The sequence below is a fragment of the Wyeomyia smithii genome, chromosome 3 (genome assembly GCF_029784165.1).
Source record: "Wyeomyia smithii strain HCP4-BCI-WySm-NY-G18 chromosome 3, ASM2978416v1, whole genome shotgun sequence".
Taxonomy (NCBI): domain Eukaryota; kingdom Metazoa; phylum Arthropoda; class Insecta; order Diptera; family Culicidae; genus Wyeomyia; species Wyeomyia smithii.
Window position 1 is genome coordinate 70,431,401 of NC_073696.1, and position 23,470 is coordinate 70,454,870.

The window sequence follows — 23,470 nt, forward strand, 5'->3', positions numbered from 1 at the left end:
GCGATAACTTGAGCGTTGCTAAGGGATTCTTGTGAATTAAACTTAAAGTGCAGAATTAATAGATGGGTACGAGAAAGTTAATACTTTATATTAAATTTTACTCTGATTATTGATCATAAACTTAGTTTTAGAACACTTAACTTAGGTTTGTTCTATACGAAAATATAGTCAATCATGAAAAACTTGAGCTTGATATCTAAGACCTTGAGACAGTTCAAACTAGTAAAATAGTCATCAACTAATATAGTTTTTATGCATCACTGAATTATTATTTTGACCTAGTAGAGATTAGAATATTCGCTACCGGGTGGTTCATTTTTCAAGAATATTTTGGAATTTGTTTAAATTTCTACCTGCCAAAATCACCGAAGACAAGACTTTGTACCAGATATGATTTTCACTCTAGCAGTATGCGCCATTACAGATAAATTAGCTTGATAACACAAGCCTGCAAAGCAAGTTGACTTCTTAAGAACCACCATCAATTCATCACTTCTAAAGAGACTAACCGGAATTCGTACAGTCTTCATTCAACATTCACCCTGAACTTCAGAGCCTGAAGTGATCACCCCGAGCCGGCAGCGGTTTACGATAGAGAGTAAAATCTTTCCCGTAATATTTATCGAACCCATCGAAATGCGAGCCGAAAAGAAAACGCTCATTAAAATTCATCTCACACATTCGCTATCATGGCGTTCATGTGCCGTTTCTCCGTCCCGTGCTTTTTCCTTCCAGCCGTCGTCGTTTACCGTCCGACACGACGTAAGGTTCCAGATTATTTTCCACCATCTACGGAAAGCTGAACCTAATTCGTTTAAGCTTAATTAACAACTCCAGAACAATCTACTTTTAATACTATAGCAGTTCCGTCCCATGCCGCACACTCATTGTCGGCAATCTGAATGTCGGGGGAAAAAATACTGCCGTGGTTAGAGCAGCTCACGTCGTTGTCGTCGTCGTCGCGGTATCCTGTCTGGCCGAGCATTGCATCCCTAGTCCTTCACGGACTCTGCCGGCCATCGCGAATCAAGGATAATTTAATTACCGAGGATATTCGGAATAGTAACCGGCAAGGATATCTGCTTTCCCGGCGCGTTTTCTTTCGCATCCTCCCGACAAATCCCAGCTCGTGCAGATAGTTGTTTCATTACAGGTAGCCCGAGGCCAGAATTCTCCCCACCGGTCCACTTTGTCATGAATCCGGTGGGCAGTTTAAATTCTTGCCCATAATTATACATAATTAATGAGCTCGATGGCAGGACCGCCGGCCGGTCGATTCCTCCACCACATCCCGAGCTGCTAATGGGTTGGGTGAAAAGTTCCCATTTCGCCGCAGCATGATTTACATCTGGTTGGGCCTGGCTGGCCTGGCAGTCGGAACGATGCGGAGAGCCGAAAATAGCGCATCACAGCAGACCGGACCCGCCGGTATGGCGACAGGATGGGACCACTTGGGAGTTGCATTGAGCAGCTTGCCGTATGCTTTTATGAATGAAATGAAAACCCCGAGATGGGGCGATTGCGTGGCGAACGGGAGCGCCATAAATGAAATCTGAGTGGCGAAAAAATCTAAACTATAAAATCAAGAAGAATCAAGAGAAATAGCGCCAATCCTCATCCGGTTGACGAATGCAGCATTATAGAAAAATGCTCTGTAGGTACTGTCAGCAATGAAACAAAAAAATCTCTCAAGCGACACATGGTTCGAAGAGTTGAATTCTTTAATACTTTTTAAAAAAATTGCACAAGTGCGTTGAAGTTGTGTATAACTTCTTCCGAATGAATATTCTTATTCTTTCTTCTTGCACTGAAAATATTTTTTCGTTATTCTCTGCACGCACATTTCGTAAACATGAAATTCGTATATTTTATACTTTTGCTGGATGTATAGAACATTCGTACTGCAAGTTATCGAATAGAATTGCAACTTTACGCATAATTTGTACAATTCACGAATGTACTTTCATACGAACGTGGATAACAACGAACAAAAAAAAAACAGAAGCACGAGTATTTACTTGAACGAAATTTTTGTGTTCTGTTATTTTTGATTTCGTATAATGTACATGTTATTGCGTAAGCTTACTAATTTTTCGTACTATTTACATTATGCAGTGTTTGTTTGTACGATTGATTGCGTTAATTTTTTTAACCTTTCGTTACGTATACGAAAAGGGAGCTGCGACCATTTTGACAGTTCTGACGAAAGTATGTACCTTCATGTTTGATACTCATTTACGATATACCACACTGCAAATATTTTTTCGTTATTCCACTCACGCACATTACGTAAACATGGATTTCGTAGAGTGTACAGCACTTCTGTTGATTTTATAGAACATTCGTATTGCAAGTTATCGAATAGAACTGCAACTTACGCATAATTTGTCCAATTCACGAATGTACTTTCCTATGAACGTGGATAACAACGAGTAATTACTTGAATGTATTCTGTTATTTTTGATTTCGTATAAACAGCGCTGGTAGTCACATGGTTACAGAGTCCGCTTTGATAAGCAGATGGTCGTGAGTTCCACTCCTTCACTTGGTTCGAATCCGTTGCTTTCCCACGATGAGGTAGAGAACGTTTCTGGAACAACATCACTTTCGCATCGATAGAACCGCCGCGATACATATACCCTTCGCTCAGGTTTCGTATTGAAATAACTTTCGTGAACATTTGTACGTCTCTGGGGTTAAGTTGGAAGGCGCGTGTCGTCGCTCTCTCGCAATCGATAGAACTAGAATCGCGTTGTGGCAAACCGGTGATGATGAATCAAGCTCTCTCTTTCTCTCTTTTATTTTTGATTTCGTATAATGTATACATTATTGCGTAAGCTTACAAATTTTTCGTACTATTTACATTTTGCAGCGTTCTGTGTACGATTTATTTGCGTGAGCTTACTAATTTTTCGTACTATTTACATTATGCAGCCTTTGTTTGTACGATTGATTGCGTTTATTTTTAAAACCTTTCGTTACGTATACGAATATAAATCTGTAACAGTTTTGACAGTTCTGACGAAAGTACCTTTATATTTATTACGCATTGGTTCCGTTGCAGAAAACAACAAAAGGTTTTGTATATAAAACATACGTTTTCGTGGAATAAACTAAAATATATTTTCAGTGTGTCTTCACCATGACAATTATTGGTTTATCTCGACTTATGAGGTCAAACAAACTTTGCACATCACGAAGACTTTTTCTCGTATAAAAAAGCATAGCCACATCGGAGATTCTGGCAGCACTGCTAACGTTGAGAGCGTGTGAAGAGCTTAGTAAAAGTTTCCATTTAAATTGTTTTTTTACCAGCTTTTTTACTAAACTAGTGTGTTTCGTCTAAGTAGTTATTGCAGGCTGTGAAAATGTTCGAATATGCAACGATTTCAATGGATTCTGAAAAATAACCACAAATGATTGTTGCAAATTTGTGACGTGTTGACATTCGAGCACATACTTAGTAGAAAAATATTCGACACCCTAAAATACCGCCATACCGACAGTGTAGGAGTAGATGTCGTTGTTTGGATTGCAATATCGGGATTTTTTCTGGTGTTTTCTTCTATCGATCTTCATACATTCTTAATGCTTTTTATACCATCCATCGTGACCTTTATCCTTCCACTCCTCCGGTTCTGTTCTGTATTTCAGATCCTGACTATATGACTGACTATATCCTTCCATTCCTCCGGTTCTGTTCTGTATTCCAGATCCTGACTAGCAGCTGATTTAGACAAGAAATTAACCTATCCGGGCCCACCTTGGTAAGCTCCGCTGCGATACCATCCTTTCCAGTTGATTTGATGTTCTTGGGCTGCTTGATAGCATCCGTATCTTCACGCTGACGAAGTCATTCCTCCCGCCGTCTCGGCCCTCTGCCTCTGCGCCATGCAGGTGTTCATTATAGTACTGCTTCCACCTCACGTTCATCCGTCAAGATTCCTCCATCTTTATCCCGACACATTTCAGCTCGCGGCACGAAGCCTGCACGGGATGTGTTTAGTTTCTTGTAGAATCTACGATACAGTACAGCTGCTCCATTTCGAATATTTTAGTTGTTGCCTTGTCTAAAAAATAGTAGAATCCCCTCAAGAAGGTGCAATATACACCGGAACGTCGGATGAAGGAGAAATACTAGTCGTTTTATTGCCAGACAGACTGCGAGGCTGAAAAACACCCACGGTTTGAAACCAATGTTAATACATTTCTTCATATTACATTTATGGGGCAGTATGTATTCTGCTAAAAATTAGGTTTCCCTAATCATATGCCCAGAAAGTTTCTTTTTTTTTTTCAAAACACTAACAACACCTTCGGCAGTTCAAGTTCATTTGTTTTTGCAAAGAATAGCTCAAACATTGTTGTAATATTTAATTAAGCATCACGTGCGAAAGGATTCGGAAAACAATTATTTTTGGATTTTTCTAAATAACCTCAAATATGTTGGGGCCGAGAATTAGCGAAATCAATAGTATCTGTATAAGACCAATTTAGCTCATTTTGTGGGTTGTGTGCATAGCTGTTTGTTACATTGCTTGCATTCTTGCATTGACAATAATTTTTTTTCTCGTACCATTTATTATACCTGATAAATATTGTGAGTAATGCATATCAGATGCGCTGCTATACACAGTACTGCTTGCGACATTAGGTACAATGTGAAAAAAAAAACTATTGTCGTTAGTCAAGATATTTGGTTTTCAATTCGGGTCATAATGAAATTCATTAAAAGAAATATGCACAAAAAAACCATGCACGTATGCAGGTGGTACTATATCATGAAAAGGCACGCTTGCTATACCAGTACCGAAGAGAACAAAGCATTCTGTCGATGAAAGAGCGACGAGAGATCTCACACAGTTTTTTTTGCTTTTTGATTTTGTATGAGTACAAGAGCGACCGAAATAATTCTTCACCACGAGCAGGTATGAATGGTATGAGTGTAAAAAAATTCTGAGTGTAACATGCGTTCTCTCAACCGCTAAATGTCGATACTTAAAATAAGGAGATTTTGTCTCGTTTTTGGTTCTTTAGTTAAACAGATGTGGATGAGGTATAAGTTTGAAGCAAATCGTTTTCAATAAATCTTTCAAGTAAGACGCTAAGATCAGGATAGATTATAAAAAATGTTTCTTGCAAACAACTTTTACCCAACACTAATGAAATCGCTCTTAATAAATAATGTGGTTACCCTGAAAAAAATCGAATGGCATCTGGGATCGACTCTTAGCCTCTTGATGTTATCTAACTTCAGGCTGTTTTCTAGCAACCGGAATTGGCCACCCGGGATTTCATAAATCAACATTGCGTTTGCAGCTTGTTTTAGGCTTTAAGGCATCATTTCGGTTCCTTAAACACCCATATTGGGTAGTATTTGGTAATTTTCGGCTGTTTTCTTGCAACCGGAAATCGGTACCTTAGATCTCTGAGTAGCATTTTGGATCCAAAACTAACCCTAATGGGTGGTATTTGATCTTTTTCGAACACCGAAGACGACATTCTGAATTTCAAAATGGCGTTTGGGCTGGATTTCCGGTCTCTGCGCATCATTTTAATTTTAAAATGACCATTTTGGGCAAAAAAAAAACAAAACTGGTTCATGACAACGCAGTGTAAACAATGTCTTTATTGAAAATGGTCTTGTTGGTTTTATTTTAACGCACTCAACATTAGGCATTTTCTAGTTATTTGCCAGTTGAGCTCTTCAATGTTTTCGACTTTTAATTTCTTATGATTGTATTGTCTAAATTGCAATTAAAGTGCCAAAAGTAAAATCCTGAGTGAAAATACAAGCACCAGAACGTCATTGTTTTTATTAAACCGGTAATCGTGAAACAGATTCTTATGAACACCAATAGTGCAGAGTGTACTCCGAATCACCCCAATTAATATTGACGATAAGCTCTAAAAAGCATTCAGACAAGGAACGAACAAGAATTATGTAAGTCACAGACACATCAACCGCAGACAATTAGCTTGACTTTTATCAATTGTTAATAACTTTAAGGACTAAAACAGCCACTAATCGTTATTAAACCTCCACAGTTTCCCCTAAAGATGTCACTGATCAGTGACGAAACGTCGAATAGTAAAAAACCATATCTTTCTACTTATTCAAGACTGCTCAGCCGAAATAACAACCAACCATCGTATTTTGCCTTCATGTGTAAAGTTTCTGACAATAACAAAAACTAGAGTGGTGGCCTACAAAGTCTTGTTTCTATTTGCCCCGCAGTTTCTATTCACTCTGTTTTAGGGCATGGAATTTCCTAAACTTTGGGTGAATCTTCTCATTCAGTGTTTGCGAATATTGATATATTTGAAATTATACTCAAGTTTGATTCTGAAACGCATGAAATACCTTGCTTCTCTTCTACCGAACAACAGTGAAGACTACGTCAAGACAGTTTAGTTTGTTTTTGGCCACTAAATAACAATGTGTAATCTGCCATCGTTATAAGAAACGGAAGATACTCCCGCGATATGGCTTCAATTGAATGTCAAATTAACTCTGACGTCCCGCAAGGTAGCATCTTGGAATCCATGTTCTCCAAAATGGTTTTCCAAGCTGTTGCTTTGCTGTTGGAAGTTTATTACAAGCTGGTAGATGAAAACAATTGGATAATCGAGTGCAAGATTAATATTCATTCAGGAGATTTTAACGAACACCCGTCTCCAATTATTTAGGAGATGAAAAAAATAGTATTTTTAATTGATCTGAAATCGCTAAGAAGCAAATTTTCAATGGAAACGAATGGATGTTTCGTCTCAGGTCAGAAAATGGGACTGCGCATCCAGCATTAATACGCATTTAGCTTTCAGTAGTTGAGATAATCGTTACTAATAAACTAACAATTTTTCATACCCGATCTGATCCCATGCTGCGTTTGCATTGAATGAAGCTGGAAAAATCCTTGTCACAACGAAGAAAACCACTTGACTCATCGGATGGGCTTGATGCATCGTGGAATCAGTAACGACCGACGACAGTGCAGTACATAACCATCCGCAAAAATTACATTGCTGTCTGGCACTCATTGCCGACTTGGGATGTTCACATAAAGACGCGTCATTCTGATGCCGACCGACGCAGCAAAAGCAAAAATCAAAACTCCCAGCTACTACTCATCTACACAAAGTAACAGCATTTTGTTTAATTGGAATATATTGCCTTGACCCAACGTCTCGCCTGTCCGCGGGTCCTCGGTTCCTTCCACTAATGTCGACCACATCGCGCCGCCAACAATGGAACTGCCGGAGGGAAAATTGCATTTCTGATTTCTGGTCGAAAGCACAAGATGGCCAAGCGCATGCTCGGTACCACCAAGTGCATGTACGTACCACCCCACCATATCCTCCACATCAGCATCAGTTGGATATGGGGTGGCATGTATGCAACTCCCGAGTTTTTTTTTTCTTTTTCCTATGCTGAGAGTGGTGGTTACTTTCATACATACTCAAACCGGCATATATGAAAGCTAGCCATGTCGAACGTTCGGCGAAAGGATAATTGCATCAGCTGCCATACTTTTGCTCCTCTTTCGTGTTATTCTGTGGTCGTTTCGTCATTCCGATGCCCCATCCACTCCCAACACCCCCCGGGTGTTGCTTCTATCTCACATCACAACGAACGACTCGCAATCAGATACTTGACTGGCTGCTGCTGAACTCGGTGAGATTGTGTGCGTGATTTGAAATCATGGCTGATTCGTTCAATTCTCCTAACCTTCTTTCAGTGTTCCTTCTGAAGGTTTGCATTCGCAGAAAGCAGAAACGAACGAGACGAGAGTCGTAAAGTTGTGCTTCCAGTGGCTGGAATAGGTTCAACTTGATCAGAGGTGCAAATCTTTGCAAAAGTATCTATTGATAACATTATATTACTGGAACATGTTTTTCCTCCCGGACAGGTAGCAATGAATGAAGTTTCTTCAGACTCGGAACGGTCATAGATTTCAAACGTAACCGAAATGTTGCTAAATAAATTGTATGTCGTAACACGTTTCCACAGCTAATTGCCTCGTATTTAGCGCAACTTCTTACCGTGGCAAATATCCGTTTGAGCACCTATGGAGAATTGTAAAAAATAAAAACTGTGTGAGGCAAACATTTTCTGATTCGACGCAAATGTCCCAATCTCTCGTTCAGCAAACGAGGCGTAAAATCGTTGATATAACTTTCGCTAAATCAAACTGCTAACATGTGTTCAGTATAGGGTGGCCCCTCCGATCGACTTCATTCGCATTTCAGAACACTTATCTAGAAAAAAATAAATTTTCCAACCAGTACAACACGCGCGACATGGCGTTTACGAGCACAGGAAACTTTATTCGTTCTAATCTTAAAAAGCCGGAGAAAACAGTCGCCATAAATAAACACGATATAAGCATAATGATCGGTCGTTTGGATTGTACAAACATACGCAAGCACATCATCGAACGCAGAAACGACATATGCTTCCGAAATGTGAGCGCACATAAAGTGCGAGGCTGGCTGTTGCCCAGCTTTCGCAGCATAAGACGGCAGAGTGGAACATGAGCATCGTTATTATTGCTGCAGTCTGGAACCGATTGCCAATCCTGTGTGGCACAACGATGTTTCGTTTTTTTCTCAAAGCCATGTTTGGATGTCTGTTTGTGAACAAGATTTTCCGCTAGACGTAGTATTGATTGGTAAGTAATTAATTTGGCCAGATTTCGATTGGACAAGCGATAGTTGCAAAATGGAGTTTCTGCTGATTGATCTGGTTCGAAGCTTAATCTGAATGGCACATGATTTTTAGCGACGATGTACCCAAGTATTCAAACCTCGTCACATATTAGTCTTTTATTTTCTGGTGCCTGTAGTGTCTCTCAGCAGAACAACGTTCATAACTCTAAATCATTTAAAGTATTACCTATTGCTGGCTACAACTTTGTCCTCTCTTTCTGGAAGAGCGTTACGATAAAAGTGTTTTTAGGCTATACACGAATCAAATGGTTGAGGTAGGACTTCCCTTTTGAGTGTTTCAATATAAGTTTTAACGACTTTGGCAGTATGAGGCCGAGAACTGTCATGCGGTAGAATCACTTTTTCGTGTCTTTGCTCATATTGTGGCCCCTTTTAGCCCAATGCTCGGCCTAATCGCATCAATTGAAGTCGATACCGCAGCCCAGTGATGTTTTCGTTCAGCTTCAACAGCTCCTAACAAATAACCTAAAGATTATACTGTGTGACCTGGTCCCACAATATAATCTTCGCCGTGTTTATATTCAACCAAGTCGACAGGTAGATGCTAGACCGGACAGTCCCCATGACTTGCTGTTCTTTGGGCTGCTGTATCAAGTCCATCTTTCATCACCCTCACCCGTCACGATGCGATAAAGAAAAACTTTTCTCTTTTTTTTCGCTGGAGCGGTTGCTTACAGGCGAAAAAACGACGGTCGACGTCTTTTGGTTCCAAACTATAGGTAACCCAAATTCCTTAGTTGTTTTTGTCGCTATGTAAGCATGTAATGGGAATAGTTTGGGGGATAACTTCTGATACCAAAGAAAGCTGCTCCTGCGTCTGGCATGAATCCACATCGAGCAATTTATCCAATTCAGCGACTTTGAAGGTTTTTGACCTTCCTTCGCGGACAGTCATCAACATCGGAAATACCGTCTTTAGAGCGACGGAACCAAAAACTACTCGTTGGTTCACTTGGAGAAGCATTTTCGTAAACTATTCTTAACTCTCGATGCGCTTCAGCCGCCATTTTTTTAAATGAATTGAGAAAAGAGACGCTTACAGCAAATGAAGATTATAGAATCAAATCATACATTTGTATACAACCAAAAGCACATGACATCGCAGTAAAATCAGTAACATGTCGAGGCGGTTTGTTTACCATTTGTCTTAGCTTGGTTCGCCACGTTTCAAACATGTCAAAATCGAGGAGTATTTACTACCGGCGCCATTTGTTGACAAATTGTGAGAACTTAGTGGCGCACCTAATAAATGAAAAGAACTTAAAATATTATCTTTTAATCGTTAGTACGGATATTCAAATCATGAGAAATTCGAGCGAGTTTTGAAACCTGCTGGCTAAATAAAACTAAAATTTCGGCAGTTTGATGAATTTTATACTGATTTCATTACTTTGGACTCCTACTTGTTTAATATATAGTTATTTCAAACCTCTAAGCTGTTATATTCACATGAATGAGTGCGTTCACATGAATAACTTCTTTGAAATTTTTGATGCTGCCGAAGTAACCCTTTGCACCAACACTTGGGGCAAGTTGGCCGGGTTCCGTTCCTTGGGTGCGTACGGTAGCGGAACGGAACCAGAACCTTCTCCAGGCACTTCTCCTGGTACACCTTCTGGTTGATGGCAAGTTGGTTACCTTCTTTTTTTCCGTCATGTTCTTCGCCGAACGCCCACTACCAGTCTTCCGCTTGACGTTCCGGGTTCGGATAAACAGTGCTCACGGCTACATTTTCGTACCGAAAGTGGTTTACTATAAACTTTCTTCCTTGACTTTCATGCGTTTTGAAGAATCGTATAACTCGTATCGTATTAACTCGAGGAGTGTTTGCTGTCCCGACGCCATCTTTGATTGAACTGGCAGTACATTTCTAGACAGTTCAGAGAACAATTCTCTCGGCTCTTGCTCTTGCATATGTACACCCAACACAAACGGGGAAGATTTTGTTACTTTTAAGCAACATTTTCTTACTTATTGTGTTTTATGACCGCACATCATACACAAAGAGTAATAACCAAAAAGTACCAAAATATATGACGGCCACATGCTTGTAAATATGTATTTCTGCAAGAGAACATAAAGCCGAGAACCGCAGTGCATGTGTTAGCAAGACTTCACTCGCTGCATTTGTGTTGATGCAACGATCAGGTTCATATCTGTCCTCTTTATTCACACATAATCAGAATCTCACACGTCAACCTCAAATGTCTAATTAGAAACATCACTGTTTCGTTCCCCAGTGTTTACTTTAAATGGAAATATGTAATACCGTGTGACCAGAGTTGTCGGAGTTGCGTATGTTGTTCTAGATAGGCACGAGTTTTGTATCTTCAAAGAGGTCCAAATGAGTTTCCATGAAGCGATGAGTGTGTGTTTCAGATAGCTTGCAAGAGAGTAACTGTTTGTGTTTTTTTAACGCAGTTTACAGATCGTTGTGTGATTTTAGGACGCATTTGTAGTCCTGGAATTATCAAAGTTTGTATACTGTATGATGGGGAAAAATGCTGCTTGACAGCTCTTGTCATATTATTTCTCTACTCCGTATGCGTACAACAAACTAACACACCGTATTAATTGGAGATAGGAGAAAATAGTAAGTCCGAGGATGACGCAACTTACGTTGCGATGACGGTTCGCCTTGCCATGGCTTAGTGACAGCCCTGAGTAAAGCTGTTCCTTAACCTGCGGTAGGGCGAATCGCCTTCGCAGCGCCGACCGCGGCAGTATGTTCACGGCCTAACATGTGCAACATATGCGATGGTATGTGTTGTTTCTTGACTGGAGATGGAAAAAAAGTATTTTTCGACAGAGAAAATTTTGCATGTGGTCGAAACATCCATTATTAAATAGTCGTACTCCCGTAACACGTGCAAAATATGTGACAATATTTGTTGTTACTTGACTGGAGAAGAACTTTATTGCCTTTCAAGTAACAGATGTGTTACCTAAAGGGCCATGCCACGTTATTGTTGTTGAGGTAATATGGAAAAATTTTGCGTGTACCTTGATTTGATTATCATTTTTATTCTTATTTTGCTTACAACTTTGTTTTGATTTTAGACTTTCTGGACGGTGCAATTTATAGGATGACATCCAAGGAATTATATAGGAAAATATATAAGTTTAGATCGGAAGTGTTGTCAGTTGCTTGAAAGTTTTTTTTAATATTATATTTTTGAATTCCTTGGCTAATTTCCTTCAAATTGCGTCATCCAGAATGCTCGAAATTAAAATTGAGATATTAGCAAAATACAATTATAAATTTATGCAAAATACAGTTAATAAAATTTATTTTTCATGAAAATGCTGTAACTAGAGGTTTGCTTATAATAGCTCTGATAAGTGTTTTTCGTGTAAAAATTGTTCGAAAACACAATGAAATCGTCAAAGGTAGAAAAATAAATTTATTCATTTGCCGAAAAATATCATTTATTTTTCAAACGCAAATTAACACACGCTCCAAATAGATTTTTTTAGATGCCGATATTCTTCGAAATGCAATTTATAGTGTCCAGTTATATAACACATCCGAAGATATAAAAATAGTTGAAGAGGTTGTTTATAGGACACGACCACAAGGTTAACGTAGAACCACGAACACTTGTCTTATGTCAATGTATTTTAACGTAGAATACGTCTTACGGCAACAATTACAGGGACCAAATTTCAAAACCGAAAACATCGAGAGCGTCACAAGAATTGTCCAATTTCAAACGTTTTAAACTCAATCTGTTTCCAACCGATTTCTGTCATTTTTGCAGCAATCGATTGGAAAATCATTTAAGCACCCGTCCAAATGCAGAAAATTGCAATCTGATTGTTCAAACTATTGTAATATTGAAAATTGTTGTACGTTGTCGAAACGCAAATGTCGACTTTTGATTGGTCGCTTGCTGCCTTTCCCTAAAAACGACGACAGAATGGAGTACCTAGTTAGCCAAGAATGCACTCTTTGGGCTATATAAGAGACTGTTTCTCCTCAAGCAAATCAGTTTACTAGCAGCACGCAGCAGCAGCGCACATTAACACCGATGGCAGAAGGCGAAATGGATCAGCAGCGGGCAACAGCGGCGGTGGTAGTGGTTAGCTGCAGTTCCTACCTCTTTCAGTTCGGCATCTCTTCGATCTGAGTTGGACTCCACCAGCGGTAATCCAAATCAGATATCGTTGAGTGAATACAACCCGAAACTGAAAGAGACTCGCACCGCCAGGTGATTTGAGAAGCCTAGCGTGCGTGGCTTGCAATATAGCGTGCGTGGCTTGCTATATAGCGTGTGTGGCTAGCGTGTGTAGCTTTCTATACAGCGTGTGGCTAGAGTGCGTGGCTTACTATATAGCGTACGTGGCTAGCTATAAAGCGTGTGTGTATGTTTATAGCGTGTATGCATGTCTGTAGCGCGTGTGTACATGTTTGTAGCGTGTGTGTGGCTAGCGTGCGGGTCTAGCGTGCGTGGCTTGCTATATAGCGTGTGGCTAGCGTGCGTGGCTTGCTATATAGCGTGTGTGTATGTTTATGGCGTGTATGCATGTCTGTAGCGCGTGTGTACATGTTCAAAGCGCCTGTGGCTTGCTATATAGCGTGCGTGGTTTACTATATAGCTCGTGCATGTCGAGCGTGTCTGTGCATGTCTATAGCTTGTGTGGCTTGCTACATAACGTGTGGCTAGCGTGTGTGGCTTTCTATTTAGCGTGTGGCTAGAGTGCGTGGCTTGCTATATAGCGTGCGTGGCTAGCTGTATAGCGTGTGTGTATGTTTATGGCGTGTATGCATGTCTGTAGTGCGTGTGTGCATGTTTATAGCGTGTGTAGCTTGCTAAATAGCGTGCGTGGTTTGCTATATAGCGTGTGCATGTCTAGCGTATCTGTGCATGTTTATAGCATGTGTGGCTTGCTATATAGCGTGTGTGACTAGCAGTATAGCGATTGAAATTTTCATTCAATACTGGCACAACTCAAAATTTTGCAGTTTTGAGTTATTGATGGTAAACGATGCCAAATACTATAAAGTTTCATCTCACAAAGATCCGTTTTAAAATTCACAGTATTTCCAGAAATATAAGTGGATGTGCCTTTATTGAACAAATCTAAAATATCCCTAAAAAGACAGAAAAATGAGGTTACATTTCTTATAACTTGCTCATTACATGCACATGATAGACCCAAACAAGTTCAATAGAAATGGGAAGTCCCAAAATTGAATTTTTTCACGAGAATGGAAAAAGTAATTTTTGACGCAAATTTTCAAACGCGTTTTTTTTTCGAAACTATGAATTTTGAGTTGTGCCAGTATTGAATTCAACTGACGATATAATTGCTAATAATTCACCTCTATAGAATTTAATTATCACTGTAAATCATTCAAAGCTAAATAAAAAATTTGCCGTGTTGAAAAAAAAATATTCAGTTGTCAATAAATGGCAATGACAAACACAATTAACCTCAAAGTTTATCTGAAGAATTTCTGAGCTAGTGAGCCTGAAACACATATTTTTCGCGCAAGTCTTACTAATTGCAGCAATCAGTTGTAAAATTATCAACGCTATCGTAAAATGCAGAAAATTGTTATTTGAACTGTTATACTATATAAAGGGAATGCACTATTTGCCCTTGTCTATAGCCTCTTCGTAGCCACTGCTTAAATTATGATATCTTAGTGCAACTTGATACAAAAGACAGCCACAAAACAATTCAATTCCATTCTTGTTTTGGATACGGCAGCAAGTGAAACCGCGGTGCCGGCTACAGAGGTAAACGTCATCTGGAGCAAAGAGACCATTAAATAAATTAACCCCAATTGAGTTTATTCCCAAACCTATTCCAAGAAATACATTGACGTAAGAAAGGCTGTCGTATTCTACGTTAACTCTGTGGTCGTGTCTTATAAACAACCTCTCCAATTATTTTGCAATAAGTTCGGGAATACACGCCATTGTGGTTAATCAATTTTATGGTGTGAAGCGGTAAATTTCAGTGATAATTCTCCTTCAACGCTATCTTTCTTTAATTGAATGCTAACCTTGAAGAGAAGCGTTGATGACACGAGATGATTCTGGTTCTCTTGTTAGTCTCCGCTCCGCACAAACTGCAAGCAAACTAACAAGACATAAAGATCATGCAAACATACTACCGGTACACTCACAGTTATTAGTGGTGGCTAAATGGCTGAAAAATAAACGCGCGGTGACAGATCCGGAATGAATTACTAACATGTTCGGACATGCTCAGCAATGCTGTGCAGTTTTCCGGTCGCTGGTTGGTCCATCTGCTGTGGAAAGCTGCGACCGAATGAGTCATCTGCTCAGCCTCGCTGTGCTAAAATCAACTTCTGCGGGTCGAGCCAGTTTCTAGTAAGACTCTCTTGCTTCTTGCTGCAGTAATTCGTTATACAATGATGACTATCTTTTAGCATGCCTGATTTTATACGTGACTACTGATAGTTAAAATTCCGGTAGACGTGTATTTGTGGACTAGAATGAGTAAAAGAACAACTACAAATCTGTCATAAAGCTGAATCGTTGTGTCTCTATATATTTAGCTGTAAGATGTTATTCTACGTCAAAAACTTTGAAAAAAATATAGCTTAAAACCACAGAAAATTTAACTTTGTTTCTTAAAAATGCTATAACTAGAGTTTTACCCATAATACTACAGGGTGCCAAGCGTAGTTGTTAAAATCTCCGCCAACCACGCAGGTGGCCTGAGTTCGAATCCCAACGCCGACATAGGTGTCGATGGTTGTAAGGTGACAACATCGGGAAATTTTCTGAGGCGAAAAATCTCTGGGATCACGCCTTCCATCGCATGAGGAAGTAAAGCCGTTGGCGCCAGTCTGTTAATCGACTTCTCGTAAGTTAGGATCCTGAATGGAGTCACCTTCCCGTGTGCCGGTGATTGGCACAACAACAATGGCGGAACTGGACCGACAGAAAATAAGTGAGAATAAAAAAAATATTTTTGCTTCATGTAAAATTTAATATATATATGGCAATATTGCATTCAAAATCAATAGTCTTCTTGAATTTTTTGATTATTTTTCCCTAAAAATAATGTTACAGTTTATTTTAACAATTAATGTATTAATAAAGGTTTTTAACGAAGACTGGCACATTTTTCAAAAACTGGGAGGATCCCACGAAGCGAGAGGTAGTCCATCCGGTATCAAAGTTGGGATTTTTACATGATGACCTTATGTGCGTAATTTCCAAAAGTTTGAGCCAAATTTTTTGAGAGTCGTTGACCCGTTTGTGCTTCATTTTGCATAAATCGAAAATCGTTAAAATCGGTCCACGTGGAATGGGAATGGCCTTTTGACAACTTTTTCCTTTGCCTTGAGTCTCCTTTTCATGATTGCCCAGTATTTCTCAATAGGGCGTAACTGGGAGCAATTGAGTAGGTGAAGGTCTTTCGGACCAAACTGGACCCTTTTCTTTGCATACCATTCTCAAACGACTTTGCTGAATTGAAAGCTCACCAAATCTGGCCAAAAAATCACTGGATGGTCGTGAGATCGAATGAACGGCAAAATTCGTTTCTGGATATACCCTTTTTCACACAGTTTCGACGTCATTATCTTAATTGTAACGAAAACATTCAAATGTCAAATGTCCTGCCAAATTATAAATTTTCATGTTAATTTGTCAGTATAAAACAAATTTAAGTTTTGCTGGAACATCCCCCGAGCTGTTGCTAAGTAAAATTTTTGACCTGGGATTTGTCCGAAGTCAACCTTGACATAGGTTTCATCGTCCATCAGAAGCCACCCGTCGAACTTAGTCAGCACCTGGTCGTATAACTTCCGAGGGCGGATTTTGGCCACACTATTCTGTTTTATGGTTCGGATTGGCTGTTTGCCAGCTCGATACAGCTTGATTCCTTCCCGGAGTCGACTTATTCTCAAGGTACTATGGGCAAAGCCTTCCAGCTGGTCCCGCAATTGTCCTGTACACCTAACAGTTAGCTGCGAAGTCTGAGTAATATAATAAAACAGAAGGTCGAGTTCCGAATCGGAATGTACCAAGGCTTTGCTTTGCCTACTATGGGCAAAACATGGTCCGACAGAACGGGATTCCTCTCGATGGTCTTCAATGTTTTACCACGCAGTTTTCGGTCGACAGTTCCACACTTATGATTGACTTGAGGCTGCCGAATCGTCGTCAATGTTTTCTTACACCGTTTGATAACGCGTCATACGGTATTTTTGGACAATCTCAGCTGTTTAGCTAACCTAGATGAAGACCACAATGGATTTTCCAAATGACTGTGCTCGGTTTTACCCCTTCTTTCGGCTTCCAAGTTGATTGTTTATAAAATACAACCCTTTTGCGGAATATTAAAAATACAAAGGCAAAGCTAACAAAGTTCCCGACACTTGAGTGTCATGAATTTCCATATCCGTCCACTAAGAGTGCCACAGTATGGGTAAAAGTTTGTTTCGATTCTAAATGAAGCAAGCTTCAGCTATTTTAGTCTTCAAGTGTTTGACGATTTCTTCTCCTCTACCGGAGTTAAAGAAACTACTGTTATAGCAATACTTAACGACATTATCAACCAGAGATTGAAAATAAATGTGATCAACTGAAGATCAAATTATGAATTCAAATATATAGTTAAGCTGTTGAACAAAATATTTCTTACACGTGAAAGCGCAAACAAGGATTTCAATTCAGGCTTTTTTTCAGTGGCAAATGTTGAGGTAAATTATTAAAAAGGAGCTGCACAATAGTTGAGTTGGACAATAGACTGATTCGGAAATATACAAGAATTATTTCATTTAACTGCTTGAAACAACAAAATAGTCCTATGTCCTATGTTGCGAATCCTGTGTAAATTTTGCGAAAATGGGTCTATTTTGGCATGTTTTTCAAGGAAAGCCATTAAAAAAGTGAGGTTTGATTCCCACAACCTCGATTTTAATGGCTACTCTTGTAAAGAATGCCAAAATGGACCCATTTCCGCAAAAAACAAGAAAACATAGGACTTTTACACAGGACTGTTATGCAAATAGCGGTAGGATAGTTCTATTTGGTGCCACTTCAGTTGAGAGCACATGATGATAAGACTGCAAATATGAATAAGGGGAATAAATACCACTGGACTTTACGAATCATAATGTCTAATAACTGAGCATATCTGATTTTGTTTTTACAGCGTAACGTAGAATATATCATAAAAATTAGCTTTTGCGATGAAAGTTAATCTGTTCATGGGGGAGAACCGTACAAAACGCACCAGTTGGGTAAGAAGGCCCATGCTTTTATTTCTCTAAAATACTGACATATGTGGCTTTTATTGATGAATTTCTTCGTTTTTCTCGTATAAACCCAGCTTTCCTACAGTTTTTGCCATAATGACGAAAATACTTTAAAAAACTGTGGAATTGTCTGTGGCTCTGTCCACAGACAGAGCTATAACTTTTATGGTTAGTAACTGACTTGCAAAAAAATACAAAAAAAACTGTGGTTCCTCTAATGTTAACAATTTTGGAATTTGTAACACTATGAATATTTCAATTTATTTCACTAACTTTCATCTACTTTTACCCAAAAACGATTAAAAAAAAATTGAGGTAAAATGCACTATAAAGCGCTCGCAGAAGATTGCTTGACAACTTAGGGCATGTTCCATTGATTTTAATTTTACTTCTCAGACTTCAAGCGATTCTCACTTCGCGCGCTGATTTCTGCTAGGGGCCTTCTACTTTAGGGTACATTGGCCTTCGTTGTGGCGCGTCTTGACCACAGACTTGTTTGGTAGCAATGGTAATTTTTATCGAAAATAACATTGAAATCGAGCATTTTAGAATAAGTTCCGTCAAACCATTTATATATAGATCCTTCAATCTTCCTACACGTTCAATGTCGCTTAAAAAAATGGAAGCGTTGTAAATTGTGTTCTCCCATATATGTTTCGCGATACATAGTTTTGCTGATTCTGTTTTGTCAGAAACCTGTACTCAACTAATTATTTAATTTGCAATAAACTAATGAATGAGAGATTATTATTTAGGTTGATGTCAGAGGCCGTTAGAAATAATAAGTCCAATTTAACCCCTAATTGACATGAATTACTGGAAAAACAACTTTCAGCACAGTTTAAACTTCGTGTGCAACTTTCGTTCCTAAATTTCGTGTTTGATATTATTTGTCGTTTGTTGCTTTAACCTACTTCAGTAATACAACAATAGACTATGTACCTTTATGATTTAATTTCAGTAGCTGCCAACGGATTGTCACCGCTGCTGATCAACAACGAGCTACTCGTGAATCACTACCGGCGATTACTACATCCGGCAGCAGTTTCGCGACTTCCGAACCGAACCAACGGCAGCTACGACGATGGAGTGGATGTGCAGAAAGTTAACCGAGGTAAGCTTCCTGTTTACTTTTCTAATACCTCTCTGAATGCAAGGCATTTTCAAGCGCAGAAATCAAAGTTCGGCCATATCGGGCTTATGCCCGACCGTATACAAATTGAACCCTCCGCAATGGCGTTAGAGCGCTGCTTCTTCACCAGCCAGCCAGCAGCAGAGCGTACCATGCATTTTTTTTTATTTATTATCTTATCTTCCATTTTTTTCAAGCTTGATTCTTTCTCACACCTTGCCGTTGCCGAAATTGTTGTTAGCGCTGCGGGTTCGACTCGGAGAGCGAAAATCAAAACAGTATGATTTGAAGTCCTTATGTGACTCGTGGGTTTCGCTTGCAGCCCATAGCAGGAGGACACCACGTACAGTGCGATAGGTTCTGCGTGCGATAAGGGGTCGGAATCTGTTAGCGCGCATGTTCCGCCGGAATGTCAAGCCAAGCAACAGCAACGGGCCTCTTTGTCTCTGTCTCTCACTCTCACTGGTTTCGATAAACATCCATAAAATGTAATGCGTCTGACCTACCGATTCGGGTTTGGTGTACACAAAAAAAAAGAGATCGTTCAAGCACAAGCCTATCGGCGATATTTGCCTAAGGGAAACCCGTTATCTGAAGCCAATGAGGTGCAATAAAAATGACACCTTTTACCTCGGCTGTTGCTGCTGCTGCTGCCCCTCCAATCTCAGTTATTTTCACGGAACTCCGCAATCGGTTATCAGCCGTCGTTCAGTGTTCGTCAGCCGGGTTTTGGGTGGAGGCGTGCTGGTAGTAGTGGTGAGCAATCGAATTAGATCGAAATGCCAATATATTAGACTGATTGAAGCAATCGAGCATATTAGTGGAAATCCATGCGTAGGTAAGCCGGACGAGGTTTCGGTCGCGTTATCACGGCACGAACGGGCTTTGGCTTCGCTTATCTTGATGTGTATATAGATGTGGCAGTTGAGCCTTTTCGGCTGATTGCCCCGTGTTGGTTTATAATTGTGATTTTGGGAAGTCGCCGACAGTAGTGGAGCGATTTCGTGGACGTCAAACGATCGGATAATCGGATTCGGTGTTATGATTCTATCGGCTGGTACAGTGAACGTGTGGTCGCTGCTTCCAATTGCCGATGCGATGATTTCGCCGATTGGTTGTAAAAGTACGCTATCTCTATCGGTATATAATACGTTCGATTTTAAATGATCATTGGGGCAATTGTGGTAGTAACAAAAATCGGGACGTTTTTCCCTATTTTGGTGCTTGTACTTTGAGCAAACAAAAAAAAAAAGATGAGCAATTGACATAATTAGCGAATATAGGTAATCGCTTTAATAGTTTTATCTTAACATATCATTCTTTAAACCTGAAAAGATAGATTGAGTCAATTTGACTCCCCGCTTTCAGCAATTTGGTCCACCTTTTTCTAATAGTGCGTTTTTTCCTTGTTTTCTGGTGTTTGTTAAACATCGATGTGTTAACAGTGTAATGACCATCCATCAAAAATTTGTAATAAAAACTTACAATTTCAATTAAATAAATCTTTTAAACTCAATTTCAATTGAATAAATAAATATTTTTTTCAAAAGTCGTGTGTCAATGTCAAATTGGCATGGTTATCTTTTTACGCACATCCTGAGAAATGCTTCTTAAGCAAAAATTCGTCTAGATATATATGACAACGACTCCAAAACCAGAATATCTGCAGATACATTATCATTACCATTTAAATCACAGAATATACGAGAAAGCTTGTAGTTTGGATATTTATTCCGACAACCCGATGCTTTATAGCACTATTAATACTTCCCGCTGAATGGTCTCTTAGTCCAAAAAGACAGTCGATGACAGCTCATGTTAAATTTTTGACATAAAATGTTGTTATCGTGGTAGTTTTTGTCAACCAAAACATCGAAAAAGTATTATTATACACAAAACAACAGTTATCAAAATATTGCGCTGATTTCGTTCAACATTCACGTGGTTTCTAGATTTTACCTGTAGATTAGATTCCAACCCTAACGAACGAAGATACTGTTAAAACCTACTTAATTTTAGAGCAAACATCCTCCCCACAGTGCACACCAACGAGGCAACAAAATCATGTTCACCAGTAATTGATTTTTCAAATCGAGCAACTAAGTTGATGATGAGCCATAAATTCCGTAAATATTGACAGTATTTGCCCACGTAGGGCCTATCAGTGGAAACGTGAAAGCTCTCAGTTAACGGTCAGTTCCTGTGCATTTAGTTTATTTTTTTCCAGTACCATGGCAAAGTGAAGGCTGACGTGTTGCGTCGGACACCGCAGGCGGTAGAATTGTGTACGAGGGCTTCTCCAACCAATTGTAGCTGCACTGATAAGCAATGATTTATTGTACTAGGCATTAGTTGGCGGCGTACTTGACGAAATCCGCGTGAGCGCGTATGACCAACTGAGGAACAGTTTGATTATTCATTAGAGCTGAAGATCTGTTCAAACAATTTTTCGATTTACGTCTGCAATCAGTCACTTCGGATTGTTGTGGATAATTCAAGTGCTTGCTTTTAAGCTGCAGATCAGCCGCCTTAACTGGCAGGGATTTGCTATGATAAGACCGAATCCGATGATTAGCAACCGGCCGGCTTTGCCGGGAGATAACAATATGGATGGATTTTCCTCTTAGCTGAGCGGAGTGGGTGCCGAGCCGGGAGGAATGACGGGAACTAGCGACAGTTAACGATAAAATCATAGCCACTGCGCTCAACTAATTCGCATTTTCTGATTCAATTCTCGGAAATCTAAGCCACTTGCTTGAGCTGGCACATTGGCGTGATACATTCACTCACCGACCACTCTGCTCGACCGTTGCTACGAGTAAATTATGAGACGCAATGCTTCGTGAATTAGCACAATTAAGATCTATCAGAGCCGGACATCTTGATTGCCATGATTTCACTGCGTGGTAGAGAAAGGTTCGCCCAAATTCACAGATTGAGAAATCTGTGTGTTTCATACCCGGATTGCTGTACAATATATGCGTGGCGTCTTCATACTTTGCTTCAAAAAGAAGCATCACCACGAAAATAAAATCTTCGGAAACAAAACTGTTTTGTCATCCTGGATAGTACATATTAGCGAAAACTTGTGTGTAAATTTATTCCAACATACCGTTCGATTTTACTCTTCAAACAACCGTACGCCGCTGAATTACCACTAATTGGAATCTCAGACATCCGGGACATGTGTATGTGCTGCCCTGCAAAATGTTACCTTCCGACATACACGAAACGATTTCACACCGGGAACAGGAGTAGGATTTACGAGTGTTCCGAATTACACGGTCCGTTAGGAAGTACAACGGCAGGCACCACCAGAACTGCTTTCGGCTGGCCGTCGTTGCCTGCCAGGTTAGATCACGAGGCGTCGTTGGTGGTCCACTGGCTTGCTCGTCTCGGAGGAGGTCCAAACCACGGGCCCGACACAGCTGTTGACAGTTTTGGAAAATGTTCTGCACGTGCTGTGCGTCTCCGTGAATGGTCGATAACTTTCGGAAGCGGTCAATTAAGGTAGCTGGGTAAGCGGCAAAATTTTGACGTCGCCTTCACAAACAAACTTAAGTGCTTATGATACAATAATGGCGCTCTAAGAAATTTGGCGAGCGGACGAAAAAAATACTGTTTGAAGAGCAATTTTTCGAACACGTCTTGAAAAAAAAAGGTGATGGTTGTAATTCATTTTTAGATTATGTAAAAACAAAAAATCACACCGATTAGTTCCTTGAGTTCAGAAACACAATTTTTGCCTAAAAATTGGCAAATTTGTTATTATAACAAATAAACAAAATAAACAAGTGTACCAACGTTCATACCAAAATTGTGCACTACATTCGAAGCTCTAGTCGTCTTCGGGTTCGAAAACGTGAAATATGTTGAATTGTTTTAATGTTTCCTATATTCTAACATTGATTTGCTAGTTTTAATCCTATCGCTATGAATTGTGCAATATTTAGAGCGTATTTATTTTTCACTGTTTTTTTTTTAATGAAAATGCAACTTTATTTTGAAAAATCAGTTGTCAGCACAAACGTGACAAAAAGACAATGGCGATAATGACTAAAACAAAACAAAGTGACAGCTACCTCTGGTATTACGCACACCATTGCAACTGCTCGGAAAGTGTTTTTTTTTCAGCTGCAAAGTGTACTCCGGGACGGTATCGTCCTGCCGTAAAAACTAATTCGACAATAGAGACTCTGAACTAATCCGTCATGATGGAATAGTTCATAGCCTACTATTTCGCGATGAAAAAATGCTTTATAGATCAACTATGACTTAGAAACTATTGCAGTGGTGTATTGACGTCCGTGTGGCGGCAACTTTACCATCAAGTCATTCAAAGTATTGTTCATCGCAAG

General features: G+C 39.6%; 1 protein-coding gene across 3 annotated transcripts in view; it reads left to right on the top strand.

Moving 5' to 3' along the window:
* LOC129732143 (fez family zinc finger protein 1-like) overlaps nucleotides 1-23,470 on the top strand; it is a 157,331-nt gene that overhangs the window by 23,406 nt on the left and 110,455 nt on the right. For 2 of the 3 annotated variants that reach the window (XM_055692701.1, XM_055692699.1), the window contains exon 2: nucleotides 18,942-19,094. In XM_055692701.1, the coding sequence (XP_055548676.1) occupies nucleotides 18,942-19,094 (153 nt within the window). The remainder of the gene's footprint in view (nucleotides 1-18,941; nucleotides 19,095-23,470) is intronic. The other variant, XM_055692700.1, reaches the window with a different exon arrangement.